The sequence below is a fragment of the Ostrea edulis genome, chromosome 2 (genome assembly GCF_947568905.1).
Source record: "Ostrea edulis chromosome 2, xbOstEdul1.1, whole genome shotgun sequence".
NCBI classification, from domain to species: domain Eukaryota; kingdom Metazoa; phylum Mollusca; class Bivalvia; order Ostreida; family Ostreidae; genus Ostrea; species Ostrea edulis.
The window spans coordinates 73,075,528-73,094,113 of record NC_079165.1 but is presented as its reverse complement, the minus strand read 5'-3'; the positions used below and the strand labels follow the sequence as shown (position 1 = coordinate 73,094,113).

The window sequence follows — 18,586 nt, the reverse complement described above, 5'->3', positions numbered from 1 at the left end:
ACCCGCAACATTTAGATTTTTAATTTATTCTCCAATGTTGCTGTATCTCTTTTCGTCCATTTTAGACGTGTAATCTCAGCCTTTAGAGATGTATAGTTATTAAAATTATCTGCACATTAATCGTCACAAGAACCAAATATGGGCCGGATGAATGATTAGTGGTATCAAAACCAAAATAATTATTCTTGAAGTACCTTTTGTTACGCGATACTTAAACCACTTTGAACATTATTTTGAATATTATATATTGCCTTATCATCAAGAAATTGTCTGAAAATATATTTCAAAATTTGGTAACAACAGCATTTTTTTCATTTCTTCTGGTCGATTTTTCAATGAAAATATGAGCGATAATTTTCATTGATTATTTACCGATATCCACCATTCTCTCTTCAGAGGGTTTGCGTAATGCGCCCTCTGGTGAGAGAATGGATATTCAGAGGGTTTGCGTAATGCGCCCTCTGGTGAGAGAATGGATATTCAGAGGGTTTGCGTAATGCGCCCTCTGGTGAGAGAATGGATATTCACGTGCTTGAATTTACAGCAATGTAGGCGATCAAGAATTTTTGCCGAATAAATGCCGTCGTACAAATGTCCAAGTAGATTTTACACCTCTGGGAAAAGAACAATGCCATTATAGCTCTATTACAAGTAAACTTTTTAAAATCATTCATATGAAAACCGACACAGAGGGGAGAGGGCAGCTCGCAGTAAAAAAAAAAATCATGGCTCTAAACAAATATTATACCTGATTAAGATATAGGGCTCACGGCGGGTGTGACCGGTCGACAGGGGATCCTTACTCCTAGGCACCTGACCCCACCTGAGGTATATTCAGGGGTCTGCGTTTGCCCAACTATCTATTTTATATTTCCTAAAGGAGTTGTGAGATAGATCACTGTTCGTTATCTTCACCTTTCATCCATAAAATGGGCCACCTAGTGCCGGACCATAATAAAGAAGAGATATTACTCTGATTAAATACAAACAAAGAAATATATCCAATCCTGAAACTAAGTCTTGAGATGTACTACAGAACATTAAAGTATGTCTAGAGATGACTCCTACAAGTAAGAGCCTGGGTTAACGCCCCCACGCTCCTTTTACATGTATATCTCGAACTCTTCCATCCGAACGCCATTTTTCAACGAGGTCGTTCCGACTGAATTTTGGTCGGACAGATTTCTAAGCAAATTATAAAATATATCAATCTCTTGGTACTTAGTCTTTCATTATCGTTAAATAACTTTATCTAATCGCTTGAATCCTAATATCCCTCGGAAATGTTAATAATCCCATTCAAATCGGAACAGAACACATTTTCGGATGGACTTTCCAGAAAACGAAAATGTTTCTTATAGTGTTGCAAAAAGATTTGTTTATTAAATCAGAGATCTTTTTTTTTTTAAATCTGTCAAACGTCCAAGTAATTTAGCAATACCTTTATCATCGCTATTTTCCTGAAAATTATCTTGTCTTTGTTGGGTTCCATTTTCGTTTTGTAGCTTGTTTTACATTCCATTCTGTATTGTTAACTTAATTAATTACACGTGTGAATTGCGTTAGATTGATTAACTTGTTTTACATTCCATTCTGTATTGTTAACTTAATTAATTACACGTGTGAATTGCGTTAGATTGATTAACTTGTTTTACATTCCATTCTGTATTGTTAACTTAATTAATTACACGTGTGAATTGCGTTAGATTGATTAACTTGTTTTACATTCCATTCTGTATTGTTAACTTAATTAATTACACATGTGAATTGCGTTAGATTGATTAACTTGGAATAGACGAAACGTGAAGTAGTGAATCTCAGATGGAAGTGGAATTAGTCGGAAGTTTCATAAAACAACATGCGGGCTATTTTTGTTGATATGTTAGTTACTCTTTGGAAGTAATCAAGTGACCGCACATTTTGCGTATTTCAATGTAAAAGATAATCTATGAATGGCAAGACTAGCATTGGCAAATGATGATGTGAAAATAGCATTGTATATTTCTACGCTAATTTATTCGGGAGGATTGTGTTTTTCATAAACGCAAAAACAGAAATGAATAATATTTACCTTGTTCTCTGGTGAGCTCAGTGGAGCAAGGCCCTGTTTGTAGGCAGGGACTTCGAATTCAACAGGGAATTTTCAATCTATCGATAAAGAAGGATTTTTGCAACTTTCTCTCATCATAGATATCTTATATTTTTCAACCTTTGATTCGCTACACGTTATTTTATGCATTTCTTTTACAATAATGTGAAACAAAATGTTAAAAACCTACAAGTAGACCTCCCGAAGGAAATCGCACGGACTTTAGAAATCGATCTGTGATCGTATTTACTTAAAACAGACACTCACCTCTCTCGGTTATTCCAATAATCTGCTTAAAATCTGAAACGAAAAAAAAAGCTAGTGCAGTATGAGGAAATCCTGCTCCTGGATTTTCTGTCGAGATGTCGTCATTATATAGCGGGAGACCTTCATATTTAAACACGTGATGCCTTGATGTTACAATCATTGATTGAATTCGCACCACCAATGCAGTAAATCACATCCATGCACACCAATGATTAACAAAGAAGTCTGATTGACACCCAAGGTAACCTGTAATAACCTAAGCTAGATTTTTTTTTTTACATCTCATTTGTGTCCTTACTTTATCATCACTGGGATAACTTTTACTGTTGATGAGTTTCGTTTCTTCTTTTTTTTATTATTTTTTTTTCACCAAGACCTGAATCAATATCAGGGAGTTAGCGTTTTAGTCTCAAGTGTCAAGTCCGTGACGTTTGATAATTGTTTTAGAATCATTTGCATAAATTGGGTGCCGATGAGACACCTCGCATATGACTAGAGACTAGAGAATCTAATAAAATCTCACTTTTACAAATTGAAAACTTTAAACGTTTGCAGCAATCATAGCTCAACAGACTATAGGTTGTGACAAAGTCATGTTTGCACCAGTCTGAATAAAACACCCCCCTTTTCTTTACACTCGACAGTAAGGAAAAGAGGATAGTTTTGATCAGACTGAATGTCTATCTCTTCTGAACACAATGCATTCTAAATACATTATACATGTCGTGTTCTTGTATTGGGGGTATACGATATGCATCATTGTAATCCATCGAATTTTCCCTCTGTAGCTCACGTTTGTCCTGCCTGTATCAATCGACTTTGTTCTACTTTCCTGCTATAGTTTGGTATCGTTTCTTCCGACCAAATTTTTGGAGTTTTACGGAAATGGTTTTTTATCCTTTTAATGCCCATTCAAATCCCCATTCATGATATGATCGACTTTACAGCTGGAATTTCAAACTTCCATATTAGAATTTTCATCATGAAAATCAAAAGTTGGAAGCAATAACTTTCAAATTTATAATAGAATTTACATTTACATCTTACAGTTTTTCGTCTTTATCCAAAAATACAATTGATTAGAATACAGATTTATTGTGAGGAATTATAGAGTCGACCTTTTTGAAAGGAAACGTATAAAATGTGACCATAATACTTATTTTGATTTACTTTATCATCCTCCTCTGTTTATACCCAAAGCAGTGAGTTAACATTTGTTTACCCTAATTCATATACCACCAGTATACATGTATTTCTATATTTTCGCGTTGGAGCAAGACAAAAAGAATATCTCAGGATGTCTATTAGCGAGCGTCTGAAAAATGAATTAAGTAAGTCAGCAAAGCTGGAGAGTTTATAAATCAGCTACCAGTAATTTTTTGAAAAAAATCTCTGGGAACTTAACCTTAAATTGGCTAGGTTCTCTCGGGGATCATGGGAACATTTTACGCGGGTGATATATTGATTCATGAAACCGAATTTCATTTTCTTTTTAGTCTAAGTTTATGATGCCATTTCTGGAACGATTCCCTTTTTTTTCTCTCTCTCTCTCTTTCTGTCTCTTTATTATTTTTTTTACAAGGTTTATCAGCCATTCTAAAACATAGATTGTTTGAGAACGAATTCAAAGATAGGACATTTTTATTGTTTTATCAGTTTTCTATTTGGAATTCTGCTTAACAAATAAGGAACAAAAGCAAAAGCGACATTGCTATGATAGAAAAAAAATAAAATCCGGGAAAAGTCTATTCCGGTTTTGGCATTTACAACGAATTTTCCTTCAACGTTTTTTTTTTTTTTTTACCTGTTTCTGGTATCTTCTTTAACACCAAGTTTAAAGATAATATGGAATGAACAATCACAATAAAGATTCACCAGGATATAGTTTCCTTAGAATTAATGAAACAACTGTGTTCTCGCTAGCTTTATATGGTCAGCATGATGCGTGATTTACTTTCGATAAATCCAGAAGTAACGACTTTACGTCGTGCAGGCCTGCGATAAAAAAGAGTCACATTTTTACTGCATCGATATACTGTTTCCAGTCTGCAAAGGGATGCGTGCTTTTACTGAGCCGCGCCATTTATTTACAGTCTACCCACGAACTGATAGATTTACAATGTTGACGCGGTTTTACAAGAAAATGTAGACAAATTTTGAAAAATCGGCCGCCAAATTGACCTACACTAGCATTTGGGAGGGGGGGGGGGTAAATCATAGGGCGATACAACGTGTAACCCCTGTAATCCTCTTTAGATCCGCCACTGAGACTTAACAAGAGCGTCCAGTGGAGGTGAACATTTGCAATAAGACTGCGTACAGCTTGATATGTAAGAGGATTATATTCTCCGAATGGACCAGTCATGTAAACAATTAATGAATGTCCACATATGGATAGAATTACACTCATGTTTCATGATCAGAAAATGGGATTGGAAGATACTGTCCATGATTTCATGATATTAAAGTCAGCATTTCGCAAATTCTATGGTCGTTCAGTGGCTTCGCCCCCCAAACCCCCTGCCTCGGTAATATTCGAACCCAAGCTACGCCTATGTCGTTATAACGATCTAGTTTGCAAATACAACCTATCATTAGGTCAAATGCTGTCTGACGTGTTTCATACCGATTGTTAGACCGTTCTTGACCCACTGATTTTGACTACGCACAACTCCGTTTACCTGATCAGGATATAGGGCTTACGGCGGATGTGACAGGTCGACAGGAGATGCTTACTCCTTCTTGACACCTGATCCCACCTCTGGTGTGTCCAGGGGTCCGTGTTTGCCCAACTATCTATTTTGTATTGCTTATAGGAGTTATGAGATTGATCACTGATCGTTATCTTCACCTTTCATTGAGAATAGCGCTATTTTGGTTACCAAGGAACTAACTTCCTAAATTAAAAGAATGGATATAATTGATATGAATGAAACGTAGAGTTTTCTGTTTCTTGATATAAATACATGGTTATGGGTCCATGATGCAGGGACGCCATCATACGCAACAACAGCATATCATACATGTAATGCTGGTAAAACAGAATATGACGAAAGAACACTCGCTACCATTTTTAAAAATGAGTTTCAGGACAGGTCAGACCTAGCTGAGAATTCTTGCTCACGATTTTCCGACCATGAGAGAGACAGACAGACAGACTTACATCATATAAAGCCAGATTCGGTCCCAAGAGCTTGACGTCACTAGGAGATGGACCTGTAGTTGACACTGCATCCCCATTTTATCAATGGCGTTTCAATCCTAAAATCACAGACCTTTCCGTATATTGTGTTGATAAAAAAGGTGATCAATGATAACTGCATTGTAGAAATGGATCAAACAATGTTAGTATCCTTGTTACAGAGGGCTCCTCGTATGTAATTTTGTACAAATGATACCTTGACAATATTTTATGTACATGTAGATTTCCAAGCTTTATACGTTACAAATCACAAAAAAGCTACCTATTCCATAGTGATACCCCTTCCCCTCTCCCCGAGGCCACACATTAAGAAAATGAAGGGTCATTCCATTATCTGTTAACTTTCCGACTTATCTTCAGCTGTCCAGAACAATTATAAACCAATCTTAACCAAACTTGGTACACAATGACCTTGGATTAGGAAATTGGGAGAGCTCTTTACAAAATGTTCTTCAAGAACCACCATCGTCGCTGATTGCGAGATTCTGGTGAAGTACTCGTGAATTTTTTCATCTTTCAATAAATATTGACATTGTCAATAACACCATCACTGTATGTGATATTTCATCTAGTTTGACTTCCAATTTGTGAATTATACGTCTTATTCTTACATACATTCTAGTATCGAACTTTGGCCAATCTTAACGTAACACAGGAGATAAGGGTTTGTGGTCTCTCTGGAGTTGAAGGTGTGTTCCTGAACTGTTGAACGGGGGTAGTTATTACCAACATATATAATGATTTGATTTTGTTAGAATATGCAGAAATATAATTTCTTTGTTTCAGATCAATGGACAAAAATCTCTTGTTGTGGTGTTTTGGTGCTGTCCTGGGGGTCATCGTGTGAGTACACCTGTACATGTTTATCTCTTCAAATATCAGAACACGTCATGGTTAAATAGGAGTGCAGACGACAAATGTTTATTGCTGTAAAATGATTTCTGAACATGTAATGTTTGATAAAAAAAAATATCGAGATGAACGTACATGTACATGTATTTCATAGCTTGATAAATTTTTGCTGTATCAACTTGGGGGTGGGGTAGGGGGCAGAAGTTCGACACAGCCGTAGTCTCGGTATGTGATGTTAACAGGATTCAGCAGAACAGCGAATATCTAACATTAATTGATATACGTTTTACATACACATGTTCGAAAGTTTTGAGTTTGTCGTCCATATCGGTCAAAGTTCTGTCCTTTACTTTAATGAGATTCTCCTTCACTTGTGACAATTTTTAGGGTAAGTGGACAGTTTCATTTGGGACGCCCCGTTGTCGACAGTCCAGAGGCCCACACCATTTTTGCTGCGGCTGAAAGAAATAGAACTCCAGATGGTTTCCTTACAAAATTAGAATTGGACGACATTTTTCAGACGTTTGACCAAAATCGTAAGAATTCCAACACAAATAAAATAAATGCATACATATGTATTAAAGCAAGGACTGTTTAGCTTACACGGTGTAAATAAACATTCTTCTTCATCTGCTTTTCGAATGAAAAACACACGACTACAAGTACTCTATAAATTGTTTTAATGAAGATTTCAAAATGTTGATTAACTAGATCAATTGGACAATGATACATGTAAAATTATAATGCTATATCGACGCCTGGCTCAGTTTCTACTGCCAAATCAAGCTTTCATGTTTTCTGACATTTCCTTGTATTGCTTTGACATTAGTGGATGGCATTGTTGACGAACAAGAATTCATATACATTTGGAGATCTCGACATTTGGGTGATATCTCCCACGCCATTACCCTTTTTCATCATGCCGATACAGATCGCGATGACGTCATTTCGAAGGTTCCGGATCTCACACGCGTTTTCTACTATTTCGACCGGGATCGTAAGTATTCAATCTATCAGCGTAGATTCCCAGAGAAGAGTGTCAAAATATAACAAACGTATTCCAGTTTTCTTTCTCATTTTAAATCAGTAATTTGAATAATTATTTCTGTGAGCAGTTGCCTCTGGGTTTGCCAGTATCTGCTGGTGATATTTTCCTTATGGTCATTCGTCTGCGATAACTAAATCAAACAAGTGAAGGTTTTTCATTAATATTTATCAAATGGACATTAAACCTATTAGCTTGGGAATTGATAGGACTTTGAATTGAATTGCTGTCAGTTACAACGGACAAAATTTATACGCCGTGTTATTGTTTCTTTTCTTCTTGTAGAAGACGGTAAAGTCAGCGAAGAGGAATTCGTACAAGTATGGATGTCCTTGTCTATGTGAATAACGAAATGAATAAAAGAGCGCGCATTCCATTTCTCTTCTCTTAATCCATTCTTACATCTAATGTCACGAACACAAACAAAATGGAATGACAGTCACAAATAATGTGGAAAGGGAAATTATCTCAAACCACCTGACCCGCGCTGCACTTTGATAAGATTCTCGATATCTGGGAACGTTGAATGCTACCTAATGACAAAACACCTTGCCGCAGCCGAGGATCCAAATTACCAACTGATCAAATTAATTTCTAGCTCCCGCTGTTTTCAATAGCTGGTTCTTAATGTGAGCATCATTTCCCCCAACATATGGAAGCAGCCCGGTCTATGACACATGATTTTTTTTTATTTCTGGCGTGTCTCTAGAGAACAGATATAAACGCTTATAGCATGTTGAATAACCAGTATGTAAAATTTGACTGAGCAAATGTCAAATGCATCCATGAAGAAATTTGCATTATCATTTTTTATCATACGACTGTTTTGCCATTTTTGATAATACATGTATTGACACACAGAATAAAGTGAATACGGTAATGAGCAATCAAATTAAGAAATATATATATATATATGTGTGTGTGTGTGTGTGTGTGTGTGTGTGTGTGTGTGTGTGTGTGTGTGTGTTTATTAAAATTATCATGTAGAATTAACTCCCTTTGATCGTATTACCACATGATCAGATGTTGTCTTTACCGCATATGATGATAATGCAGTGACCATAACAGTTCCGTCAAATATTTTATTCAAAGAAAACGTTACTTGATTATCAGAAATCAATCCAGTTCATTTTATTCTTTACAATTGATTTTTAAACTGAATTAGGTAAGTGATATAGCAAACTAGCTGTGTGCTTGCAAATACGGGCCTATCAATAGCAAACGCTAATCATTGTGGGAATAAACCAAAGTTATTTATGGGAGGGGGGGGGGGGGTTCGTCGCAAACAACATATATATAATATTCAAGAAATAAATTTAATTTTTGAAAACATTTAGCTGATGAAAATGTAAGTTAAAGTTTTACGTTACAATGTGCATGTGCTTGTAACCTTTAACTCCTTTGAACATTGTAGGTGAAAAGAATTCACAGTCTAATAAAGGGTGTGAATTTTTATAATTTACAAAAGATTGGGAATTACAAAACACAAACTCCTCTCTAATTAGGGAGTCATCGTAGCTTGTGTTTATCCATCTGAAACAGTCAAGATTCAATGATTTCATCGGAGTCATCGTAGCTTGTGTTTTTCCATCTGAAACAGTCAAGATTCAATGATTTCATCGAAAAAGTTGTTATAACACAGGTATGCACAAAGTTTTATATTGAAGACCAATTTGTATATGTGATTTCCGTTGGTGAATATATGTGTATTAACCTCACGGAAATGTGACGTGCATTCGGTATCGTTCCTCAAGCACGTTATGTAATTCTATGAATTATAGATCGCGTGATTTTCTGGGTTTGTTATTATAGTTCTGAAAAGTTCTACGACTGACGATGTCGCGAAATTGAACTATAATATTAGACCCAGAAAATCTAAGTGAATGGGGAAAAATGACGCAATTGCTCGTAATCATTGAAATCGCATTTATAATTCATACATATATCACACACCACGGCTGAGAAACGATACGGATATCCCTGTTCCTCAGTTCCCGCGTTCTTTAGCGGGCATCTTTCCCAATATAGCATGTCACAACGTGATTTCCGTAGGGTTAATTCAAATGCATTCACTAACGGAAATTACAGATAGAAATGGACTTGAACATAAAACTTTGTGCATGTCTGTTTTAAGTACTTTTTAAAAGCGTTTCCGATAAAATCCTTAAATCTCGGCAGTTTCAGAATGGATAAACCATTATCAAGATTCACAAGTTACGAATCCCTAGTTATAAAGAATTTCGTGTTTTATAAATTGTGAAAATTCATACTTTGTTTTTTAGACTGCCAATTCTTTTCACCTACAATGTTCAAAGGAGTTAAAAGTTACAAGTACATGCACATTGTAACGTAAAACTTTAACGTGCACTTTCATCAGCTAAACATTTTAGATCAAAGTTATTTTGATTCAGTTGTTCAACCAACTGATATTTGAATTATGTGCATGATGTTCGAACAAAACTGTTAAAAATGAAAATAATGGTAGATTCGTATTTTTTTTTTTAAATTACTTTCATGTTGTGCATTAAATACGTGCTAATTGACAATATTATTTACAACATATGGAAATCAGTCGTGATGGGAAAATGAAGCATCCTTGGAGCAAAATGAAATTCACTAAGGAGCATTAAAACTGTCCAAATAACATTACACAAACTATCAACATTTCACAATAAACCCACGCGAGATACAGATTTCTGTAAAATCGCCCTCTAATTCGTTTCATGTCAGGAATTTATGTTAAGCGATAAAAGAATATAATGGATAGCTGATACATAGAAGAACCTAGCCATTCTTGGACATAGAAGGACAATAAAAAGAAATGCAGCCGAGGAAACCGATTACCACTGAGTAAACATGGCCGTTGAGGACAGAATAAGAAATCGATGATATTCTGTATGCAAGATAATAATGGGATTATTTTTGTTTACAACATATTGACAAATAAACAGTTCTCTGCACGGATAGAGTCTTGTTATAGAATACGTGCACTTTGTGTGTATCTATTCTCTTTAGTCTTTCGCGCTAACAGTTGTAACATAACATATCAGTACATCCCCTCAATTCAAAAAATGTACGGTTGATCGCTACACCATAATTTTACTTCATGGCTCATTAAAGCATGTCATTTAAGAGAAACTTTAATATTTGAAAGTACATAAGAGTATGAACTGCAGCACTTCTGGATGTTCCGGAGTTTGGAAGGGAACTGACGGATGTAAACAAGTTTGTTTCAGTGAGATGTGTTTGAAAATAATTCAACTCGACATCAATACTTTGTATAACTTTTCCGCTAATCGGCATTATAAATTGGCGATCTTGAAATGTGTATTCGGATAAAAAAAAAAAAAAAAAGTATGTGTCTAGGTTTTGGTTTAGTTTTTTGTTTTTGTTTTTTTTTTTTTAAAAAAAACAGCTAAACATACCACAACAAATTTGATATACAGAGATGCAGTCATTTCATCAGTCTTTTACGAAAAACGGAGAAAAACAACTTATGAGGATTTAACTAACGGGAAGAGGAATCATCGACTAGTTTACACCTTTCTTATTTTGTTACATGGGTATTTCATCATAATGAATCATTTCTGATTGTCAAACTTACTACAGAAATGTGTGAGATTTCTGAAAGTATAGCATCAATGCACCTATATACAGTGGTACACCTACATGTATCGCGAATTAAAAGCAAGTACATGTATTTTATTCCAATATTTCTTGAAAAAATCCAGTGAGAAAGGTTTTCTTGAAATACTTGTATTTACAACTACTTTCGTGATCATGTCACCATGTGTTTTACGACAGTAAGCCTTAAACGAAACTTGTACATTTTCATAAGAAAGACGTGAAGTTAATCATATCTATATTCATCCTTGCTAAACGAAACACTGGCGATGGCCGCAGTAAATTGAATATGGTAGTGTTAGAATATAGAAAATGTAAGCAAAGAATCGGTTTCAAACTACATTTCTTTTTGTACAGGCTAGGATACCGTTATCAATATTACATCATTTCAAGATTTCAGAGAAACATGTAATATTCAAAAAGTGTTTCAATTTTTAAAAACACATGAAGTCATAAACTGCGCCGCTTCACGCCAGGATACTTATGAAGCCCGATGGCGTTCAAGAGGAGAGGGCGATCTTTACAGTTGGTAGAGATATCGAAAAATAAAATTTGTACAGCAGAAATGAATGGAAAATCACACCAGTTTCAAACAGGAATTAAAATGATGTAATATGTAGAGTTTTAAAACTGGGGAAATACCATATATCGGGTGTTTGTACATGTAGCGTGGGGAATGTGTGACAGTTTTTTCTCATAAAAGTAGTTTGCAATCGTGATGCTTTTTTTGTTTGGTGAAATCTTATTTGACAGTATATTGGTTGTATATGAGTGGAAACTATGGCACGTTTGCTTTTGGCGACTTTTCCTCATTCGCCAAAACCGCCAAAGTGTCCAGTGTGCCAAATTTACCTGCATATTGACACATGGAATATGAGTCTTACGCAATTTAGATTCTAAAAAATACCTCATTGTGGTCGCATAGTCATCCAAAGCCTATGATTGGACATGAGGGTGTTCTCTTTTTATTTTGATAAAGTGTTAATAAATAAAATAAGTAGTTACATGTAAGTTGCAATGTGTCCTTGAAAAGAAGGATTTAATAAAGATCTCTCGATCTCGATCTCGATCTCTCTCTCTCTCAGAGGCCTATTTTGCTTCTGGAGCCAAAAATTCGAGCGTAGATCTCCCTCCACGTAAAACAATCGTGTAACACAATCCTGCATGAAGTGACATCGGAAGCCATATACACTTATGTATACGTATAGTGCTCACCCCAAAGCTAGATAAAATTCTTGGTTCAACGTTATCTGTAATTATCAGTGTTCATTTTAGTCCTGTATCCTTTCCGACATATTTCATTTTTTACAAATAAAATCTTGACTACTTTTGACATGTTTGTATTTCTTTAGACTTCATTATCTCCGCTAGGGTCTATCTTTTATCTCAGAAATGACATCACAATATTTTGCAAGAAGAACTCAAAAAAACAAATTTGTAGTATTAATCACAAGTTACCTATAGCTGCAGTGCTTTGAAATTGAAGTCATTTTAACATTTTAGCCCTTTATAAAATGTTTGTCTGGAGGACAATATATTAAACTGGTACCCCGCTGATTGGTGGCTACACACAAACATAAGAGATGCGAAGTCAACAGGATACCAGTTTAGGCAAATGAGAACAGGGAATTATTTTGTAATTACTATCATATCCAATGTGTTTGTAAACATTCTGAGGAACCTTTTGTGATTTTCTAGTTATGATCTTTAATTTCGCCACCTTTTTGGAACATGCAAAATTTTACCAATATCTTAGACCCTATGCCTTTAAGTTTAACTTCAAAAATTAGTGTTTGTTTGGGGATTATCCTATTTAGTATCTGGTCAGTGACAGGAAATATCAAATAGATACATGTAGGTCACGTTATTAACTAATTAATAGGATTATTGTGGACAGAATTAGGTTTTAGCACAAGGTTCAGAATTTGATTGGATAAAATTATCGCAGGGACGTGCGGGTCTCCGAATTAATGATATTACGTCCCCTATCGGGGCCGCTTTCATTGTAGAGCAGAATAAATTCCATTGGCACTTCCCAGTCTTGCTTTTTTCAGGTAATATTTTGTTTTGGTTTATCTAATTTTAGGTTCAGCTATGTTAGATGCTTTTGACATGAAAGTTGTTTAAGTTAAATTGTTTCCAGAATGAAATAAATCAATATTGGATCATTTGAAGTAAGTCAAAAGTATATAAAGCTTTTATAAATACTTCTGTAAGGTTAACACGGTGAAGTTGATTAATCATATTACTTTTACTTGTCACATTATTTAACTTTCTTTGTATCGAGGTTAGCTCCAAGCAGGAATGTTGATAGTTTCTTTCTATGATACTATCATAGGACATTGGTTTAAGTAGTACAGATAAGTTTGATCAAATATGATTTTATATATGTTTAAACTTTTATGATTTTCATATTGTTTGAATGAAATTATTTCATATTTTCTAATATTTTACTTTACATTGTACCTGGTGGCTGTCATTTGTAAAAACACTTTCAATAGAAACCCGAATAAAGCAACACCATTTAATTTCATTTGCACTTAATTCCCTGTCTTGTATTTTTACAGCACTCCCAAATCTTTCTGGACTAGAGGCCGCACCAAAATTAAGGTTATTCACATGGAAGCGAGAGTTCTCAAGTTCCCCAATATAATCGACAGACTGATAGTGCTAGCTAGTCACGACACTAGAACCTTTAAGAACAGACATTTATAGGACCATATTCACTGATAGAGAGCTCACTGTTTACATCAGGCTACAATGACCTTATATGCTTTATCAACTGGAATCGATTTGAGATTATATCAATTTGATTTATCTCTGCGCCAGGACTTTCATTTTCAGTAGTACAATGACAATATGGTCATTTTGCAGACGACACGGAAGTCTCACGTAAGCAACAGGCTTTCCTATTCCCATCGAACGTGGTGATTTCTCATCCCTGATTACTTAAACATGTACTATACATGTATTTAAGCTGTTTTGACTCCTTATCTTTAAACTGTAAATAATATAGACAGTGTAATGTGATACTGCAAATACATGTCTTTGCATTCTACACATTTCCTTTACTTTACAATTGTAAGCTGTCTTGGTTACTGGGAGTACAAGATCAACGGTCTGGTACAATAAATTTATTACCAGACTGTTAACAGGCACTGTCCCTTGGTACTCCCTGTAATCAGGGTAACATTTTTTTTTATAATGCTATTATTCTCTTTTATATAAGTATTCACACGACACTATCATTATCTGCTATCCCAGAAACTGATGTGTGAGGCGGTTGGGTTATTTTATTTATCATGTTGTTAATTTAAATCTTGTCTGTAATCAGTATTTCATATATAATTATATAGATATGTGCAGTGCAGAAGTGTGAACTCTGTCAGTATTACCGGTAGTACTTCTAAATGATTGTTATTTATTTTCATTGTTATAATTAATTGCCTGTTAACATGTACATGCCCCCCGAGGGCCCTTGATTGGTGAATAAACTATATATATATATATATATATATATGTGTGTGTGTGTGTGTATATATATAATAATATATATACCAAATAAATGTCAGCTAAGTCAGTTGATTATATGTTTCTGATGTTTAACAAGACTGCTATTGTCAGCAACTTTTATTTGAATAATTTCATGAAGCTTAACTTGAAAAACTGTTTGCAAAATATGCATGAATGCGGAGAATTATTAAGTCTTCCAAAAGCTTGGGAAGATGGAGTCTTTTCAACTAAAACCAAAGTTATGAAAGAGAAGTGAAAAAATAAGCCTTTATCAACCCGAAAAATTTACACTATCTCAATCGATCAAAAGCAGTGTTGAAGACACATTAGAATTCATATCGAAACTGGAAGTATCAAGGGATCCACAGAGGAATATAATGACGCGATATGCAGTCATAGTGACTGGGTTTACATTCATGGTGACTGGGTAAACAGCCATGGTTACTGCGTATATATATATGATAACTAGGAGCACAGTCATTGTTACTGGACGTAGATCTATGGTGACTGGATGTATAGCCATGGTAACTGGGTATACAGCCATGGTAATTATGTAAAGTCATGGTAACTGGGTATACAGCCATGGTAACTGGGTACACAGCCATGGTAACTGGGTATACAGCAATGGTAACTGGATATACAGCAATGGTAACTGGATATACAGCCATGGTTACTGGGTATACAACCATGGTAACTGGGTATACAGCCATGGTAACTGGATATACAGCCATGGTTACCGGGTGTTCAGCCATCGTGATTGGGTGTTAAGCCATGGTTACTGGGTGTATATCTATGCTGCCTGGGTGCACAGTCATGATGACTGTATGTACAGTCATGGTGACTGGGTATATAGCCATGGTAATTGCGTGTATATTTATGGTAACTACATGTAGGTTACAGTTATGGCTACTGGGATTACAGCCATGGTTACTGCGTGTACATGTATATCTATGGTAACTAGATGTGCAGCCATGGTTACTGGGTATACAATAATGATAACTGCATGTACAGCCAAGCCATGGAAGTTGAACAATACGACTATGATGAATGGGTGCTCGAGCAGCCATGGTCTACAGCCATGTTGACTGGGTATATATGTACATACATTCACAAGAAGATTCAAGTGCAATTGCTTACAGACGCCGACATTGATTCCGATAGACAAAAGTACATGTAGATGAACGAGCGATGATCCACAATGAGTGTCACTGTGGCATTATCAGTGTAGTACAGTCAGAGTTTGTTTTCTAGAGATAAACGTTCTACGTCCGCCGGATGTACGTACGTCCCCCATCTTGGATTGGTACAAGTGGCATGTCGTCATATTAAGTCCGGTTTTTCCACTGCATTAAGATTGTCTACAGTTTGTTTATGTATTCTTGAAATCATTCAAAACACAGCGCAAACTCAAATCGTAAAAACAATTATGTTTAATGACATCTAGGTATTTGCACAACCGAGAGGACGCGAAGACGCTATCATTGTGAAGTTCCAGTGAGTGCTCGGGGCCTTATAATCAAGTTCTCTCAGGTCATGGTCGGAACTTTAATTTGAAATATGATTTTTTTTAAAACAAAAACGCCCTTAGGCCTAGTAACGTGGCTTTATACAACTTATTCTCAACATTTCCGCATCACTGTCACTGCTTGTACCTATAGCTGAGTACTTCGTGAATCTAATTTGCACGTACTACTTACTAAAATGTTGACTAATGTCATATGCATTTACACATCACATTATAAAATGAATAATTGGCAGCAACATCTTTTGTCTATCTGAAACACTTTCATTTGTCTTATAAGCTGTGGATTTAGCCACCTAGGGCCACTTGTGTGAATATAGTCATACGAAATCAATACTCTACAACAAATTCAAATTGAAATAAATCGTAATGTGAAGAATTGATATTGATAATTACCATACGATGTTGAAAAGACAAATTATCATTTACTAAGCGTGTGAGTGTGACTGACCAGCATGGGATGCTTACTCCTCCTAAGCACCCGATCCCACTTCTGGTATGTCAAAGGGGTCCGTGTTTGCCCTACTCTTAATTTTGCATTTTTATGGGATTTATAAGACTGATCACTGTTCATTATCTGTATTTCTATTGACTTGGTGTTTTCTGTAATTCTATATATATACATCCACTTAGTAAATTCAAAGTTATAAATGGTCTAAATCTAAAATCACTTTGAAATGACCAGGTGAGTTCTGCATGTTTAGCTTAAAAAGCTAACACATACATAGAACACTCTTCGAAATGAATATCTATAAAATTATAGATAAGTATAAAGAAGCATATTTCTAGTATACTATGCTGACAAGCCAACATGTAGCTCTGAAAAGTCGACATGATATTCTTACAAGTCGACATAATGATCTGACAAGCCTAACCCTAACCAAGATCATCATGTTGACTTGTTAGATCTTTTTATCGACTTGTCAGATGATTATATTGACAGATAATTATATCGAGTTATGTTTTAAATAGAAAATAGCAATGTTTGTACCTGTTTTCTATTACCTCTAATGAAAACAGAACATCGGTGTCTCGGAAAACTATCAAACGTTGATTTAAAGAAAGTTAGTTCTCTAGAGATGTGTTCAAGAAAAAGGTCAATTGATAATTACGGTGTAGAGAGAAAAGGTGGTCTTACGTACGAAATCAGTGATCTAAAGTGATTTTAACGACGAATCTCGGATATGTGTGGAAGAAAGTCGGAGAGGGTTGAAGACCCGACTTAGTACCGCGACAAAATGACCGCAAGTTTAGCATTATTGTTTGGGGGTGCTTGAATTTTAATGGAGTTGGAACATTATGTCGAGTTGAAGAGAATATAAATTCAGCAAAACACATTGATATCTTGGGTACAAACCTTTGTCCAATTTTTGCACGTCATTTTCCAAAAGGACATCCCCACAGTACATCGATCTCCTTTAATGGAGGAGTTCATCGAAAGATATCGAATAAAAATATTATGTATTGTTGAAAAGGTATTCCGACGACGAACTTGGTCAACGTATGCTCAGGATATGACAGGACATTAACTTAAGTCAGAAACCCTAATAATGTTCTTCCCAGGAGAATCCAGCAAGTCGTTCGATTGAAGGATGAGTTGGTTTTTCGTACGAGTTATTTCTCTTGTGTTGGAAACACGACGCCATTTTTGTCTCCCAACTGTATTATGAAAATTTCTTAGCATGCATGTCCAACTAGTGCAATTATAATGTACATTTATCATTTATAGTTTATATCATTGCCGTCCAAAATCTTATGACTATTTATCATGACGGTACAAATTTATACGGCCCTTTTTCATATGATGATTTTAAAAAATATATATAACTGAGTCTGTTCCTCAGTACGTCACATCTTCAGTCATCCCAAATACATTATTATAGCAATCCATTATAGCAATGGAGCTTCTCTATGATTTAAATGAGACCCTTAGTACATGTTTCATACCTCGAACAAAAGATGTTCTGTCTTTACTAAATCACTTGGTACACCCCCTAAATCCAAGTTTCGTGGTTGGGTAACCCTATCACTGTATCTATAATTATTAAATCCATAATCATCAATGATTGGTAGTAATCAAGGACAGGCTGACGTGCTCTCTGAACACGGTGTTTCCATTTATTTAGTAAACACTGAATTAAAAAAATCAAAAAACACTAGTATAAGGAAATGTTATAGGCTGGCCTGGGCAAACAACAGAAACAGGAGGTCAATTATGTTGATTGAGTAATATATAAATCCGGAGTTAGGATCGATCGAAGTCACCGTTATGCCCATCACTACATGTAACACGCCATTAAAATAGTAAAAAATGAGTACTCACTATCTCGTTTTCGGGTTTCGTTCACAAAGCAACACACTCAGAAATCTAACTCGTCATTTGAAATAAATTGAAAAGAGACAGGGACAGCTTTATATTGCTCTATCAGCATGTTTCTGTTGGTTGCTAAGGTTACTCAAACAGATCATATT

The 18,586-nt window shown here is 35.4% G+C and overlaps 2 protein-coding genes across 3 annotated transcripts in view; one reads left to right on the top strand and one right to left on the bottom strand.

Moving 5' to 3' along the window:
- LOC125679631 (uncharacterized) overlaps positions 1-7,831 on the top strand; it is a 22,644-nt gene extending 14,813 nt beyond the window's left edge. The window contains exons 6-10 of the mRNA XM_048919011.2: positions 5,967-6,051; positions 6,345-6,401; positions 6,798-6,946; positions 7,240-7,407; positions 7,741-7,831. Of these exons, the coding sequence (XP_048774968.2) occupies positions 5,967-6,051; positions 6,345-6,401; positions 6,798-6,946; positions 7,240-7,407; positions 7,741-7,799 (518 nt within the window). The 3' untranslated portion in view covers positions 7,800-7,831. The remainder of the gene's footprint in view (positions 1-5,966; positions 6,052-6,344; positions 6,402-6,797; positions 6,947-7,239; positions 7,408-7,740) is intronic.
- LOC125679630 (uncharacterized) overlaps positions 1-18,586 on the bottom strand; it is a 25,985-nt gene extending 7,399 nt beyond the window's left edge. The window contains exons 1-3 of one of the 2 annotated variants that reach the window (XM_056157210.1): positions 18,438-18,586; positions 2,357-2,389; positions 2,072-2,148 (exon numbers count right to left, since the gene is read on the bottom strand). The gene's annotated coding sequence lies outside the window, so the exon portion shown is untranslated. Of the gene's footprint in view, positions 1-2,071; positions 2,149-2,356; positions 2,390-4,160; positions 4,353-18,437 lie in introns of those variants that run through there. The other variant, XM_048919006.2, reaches the window with a different exon arrangement.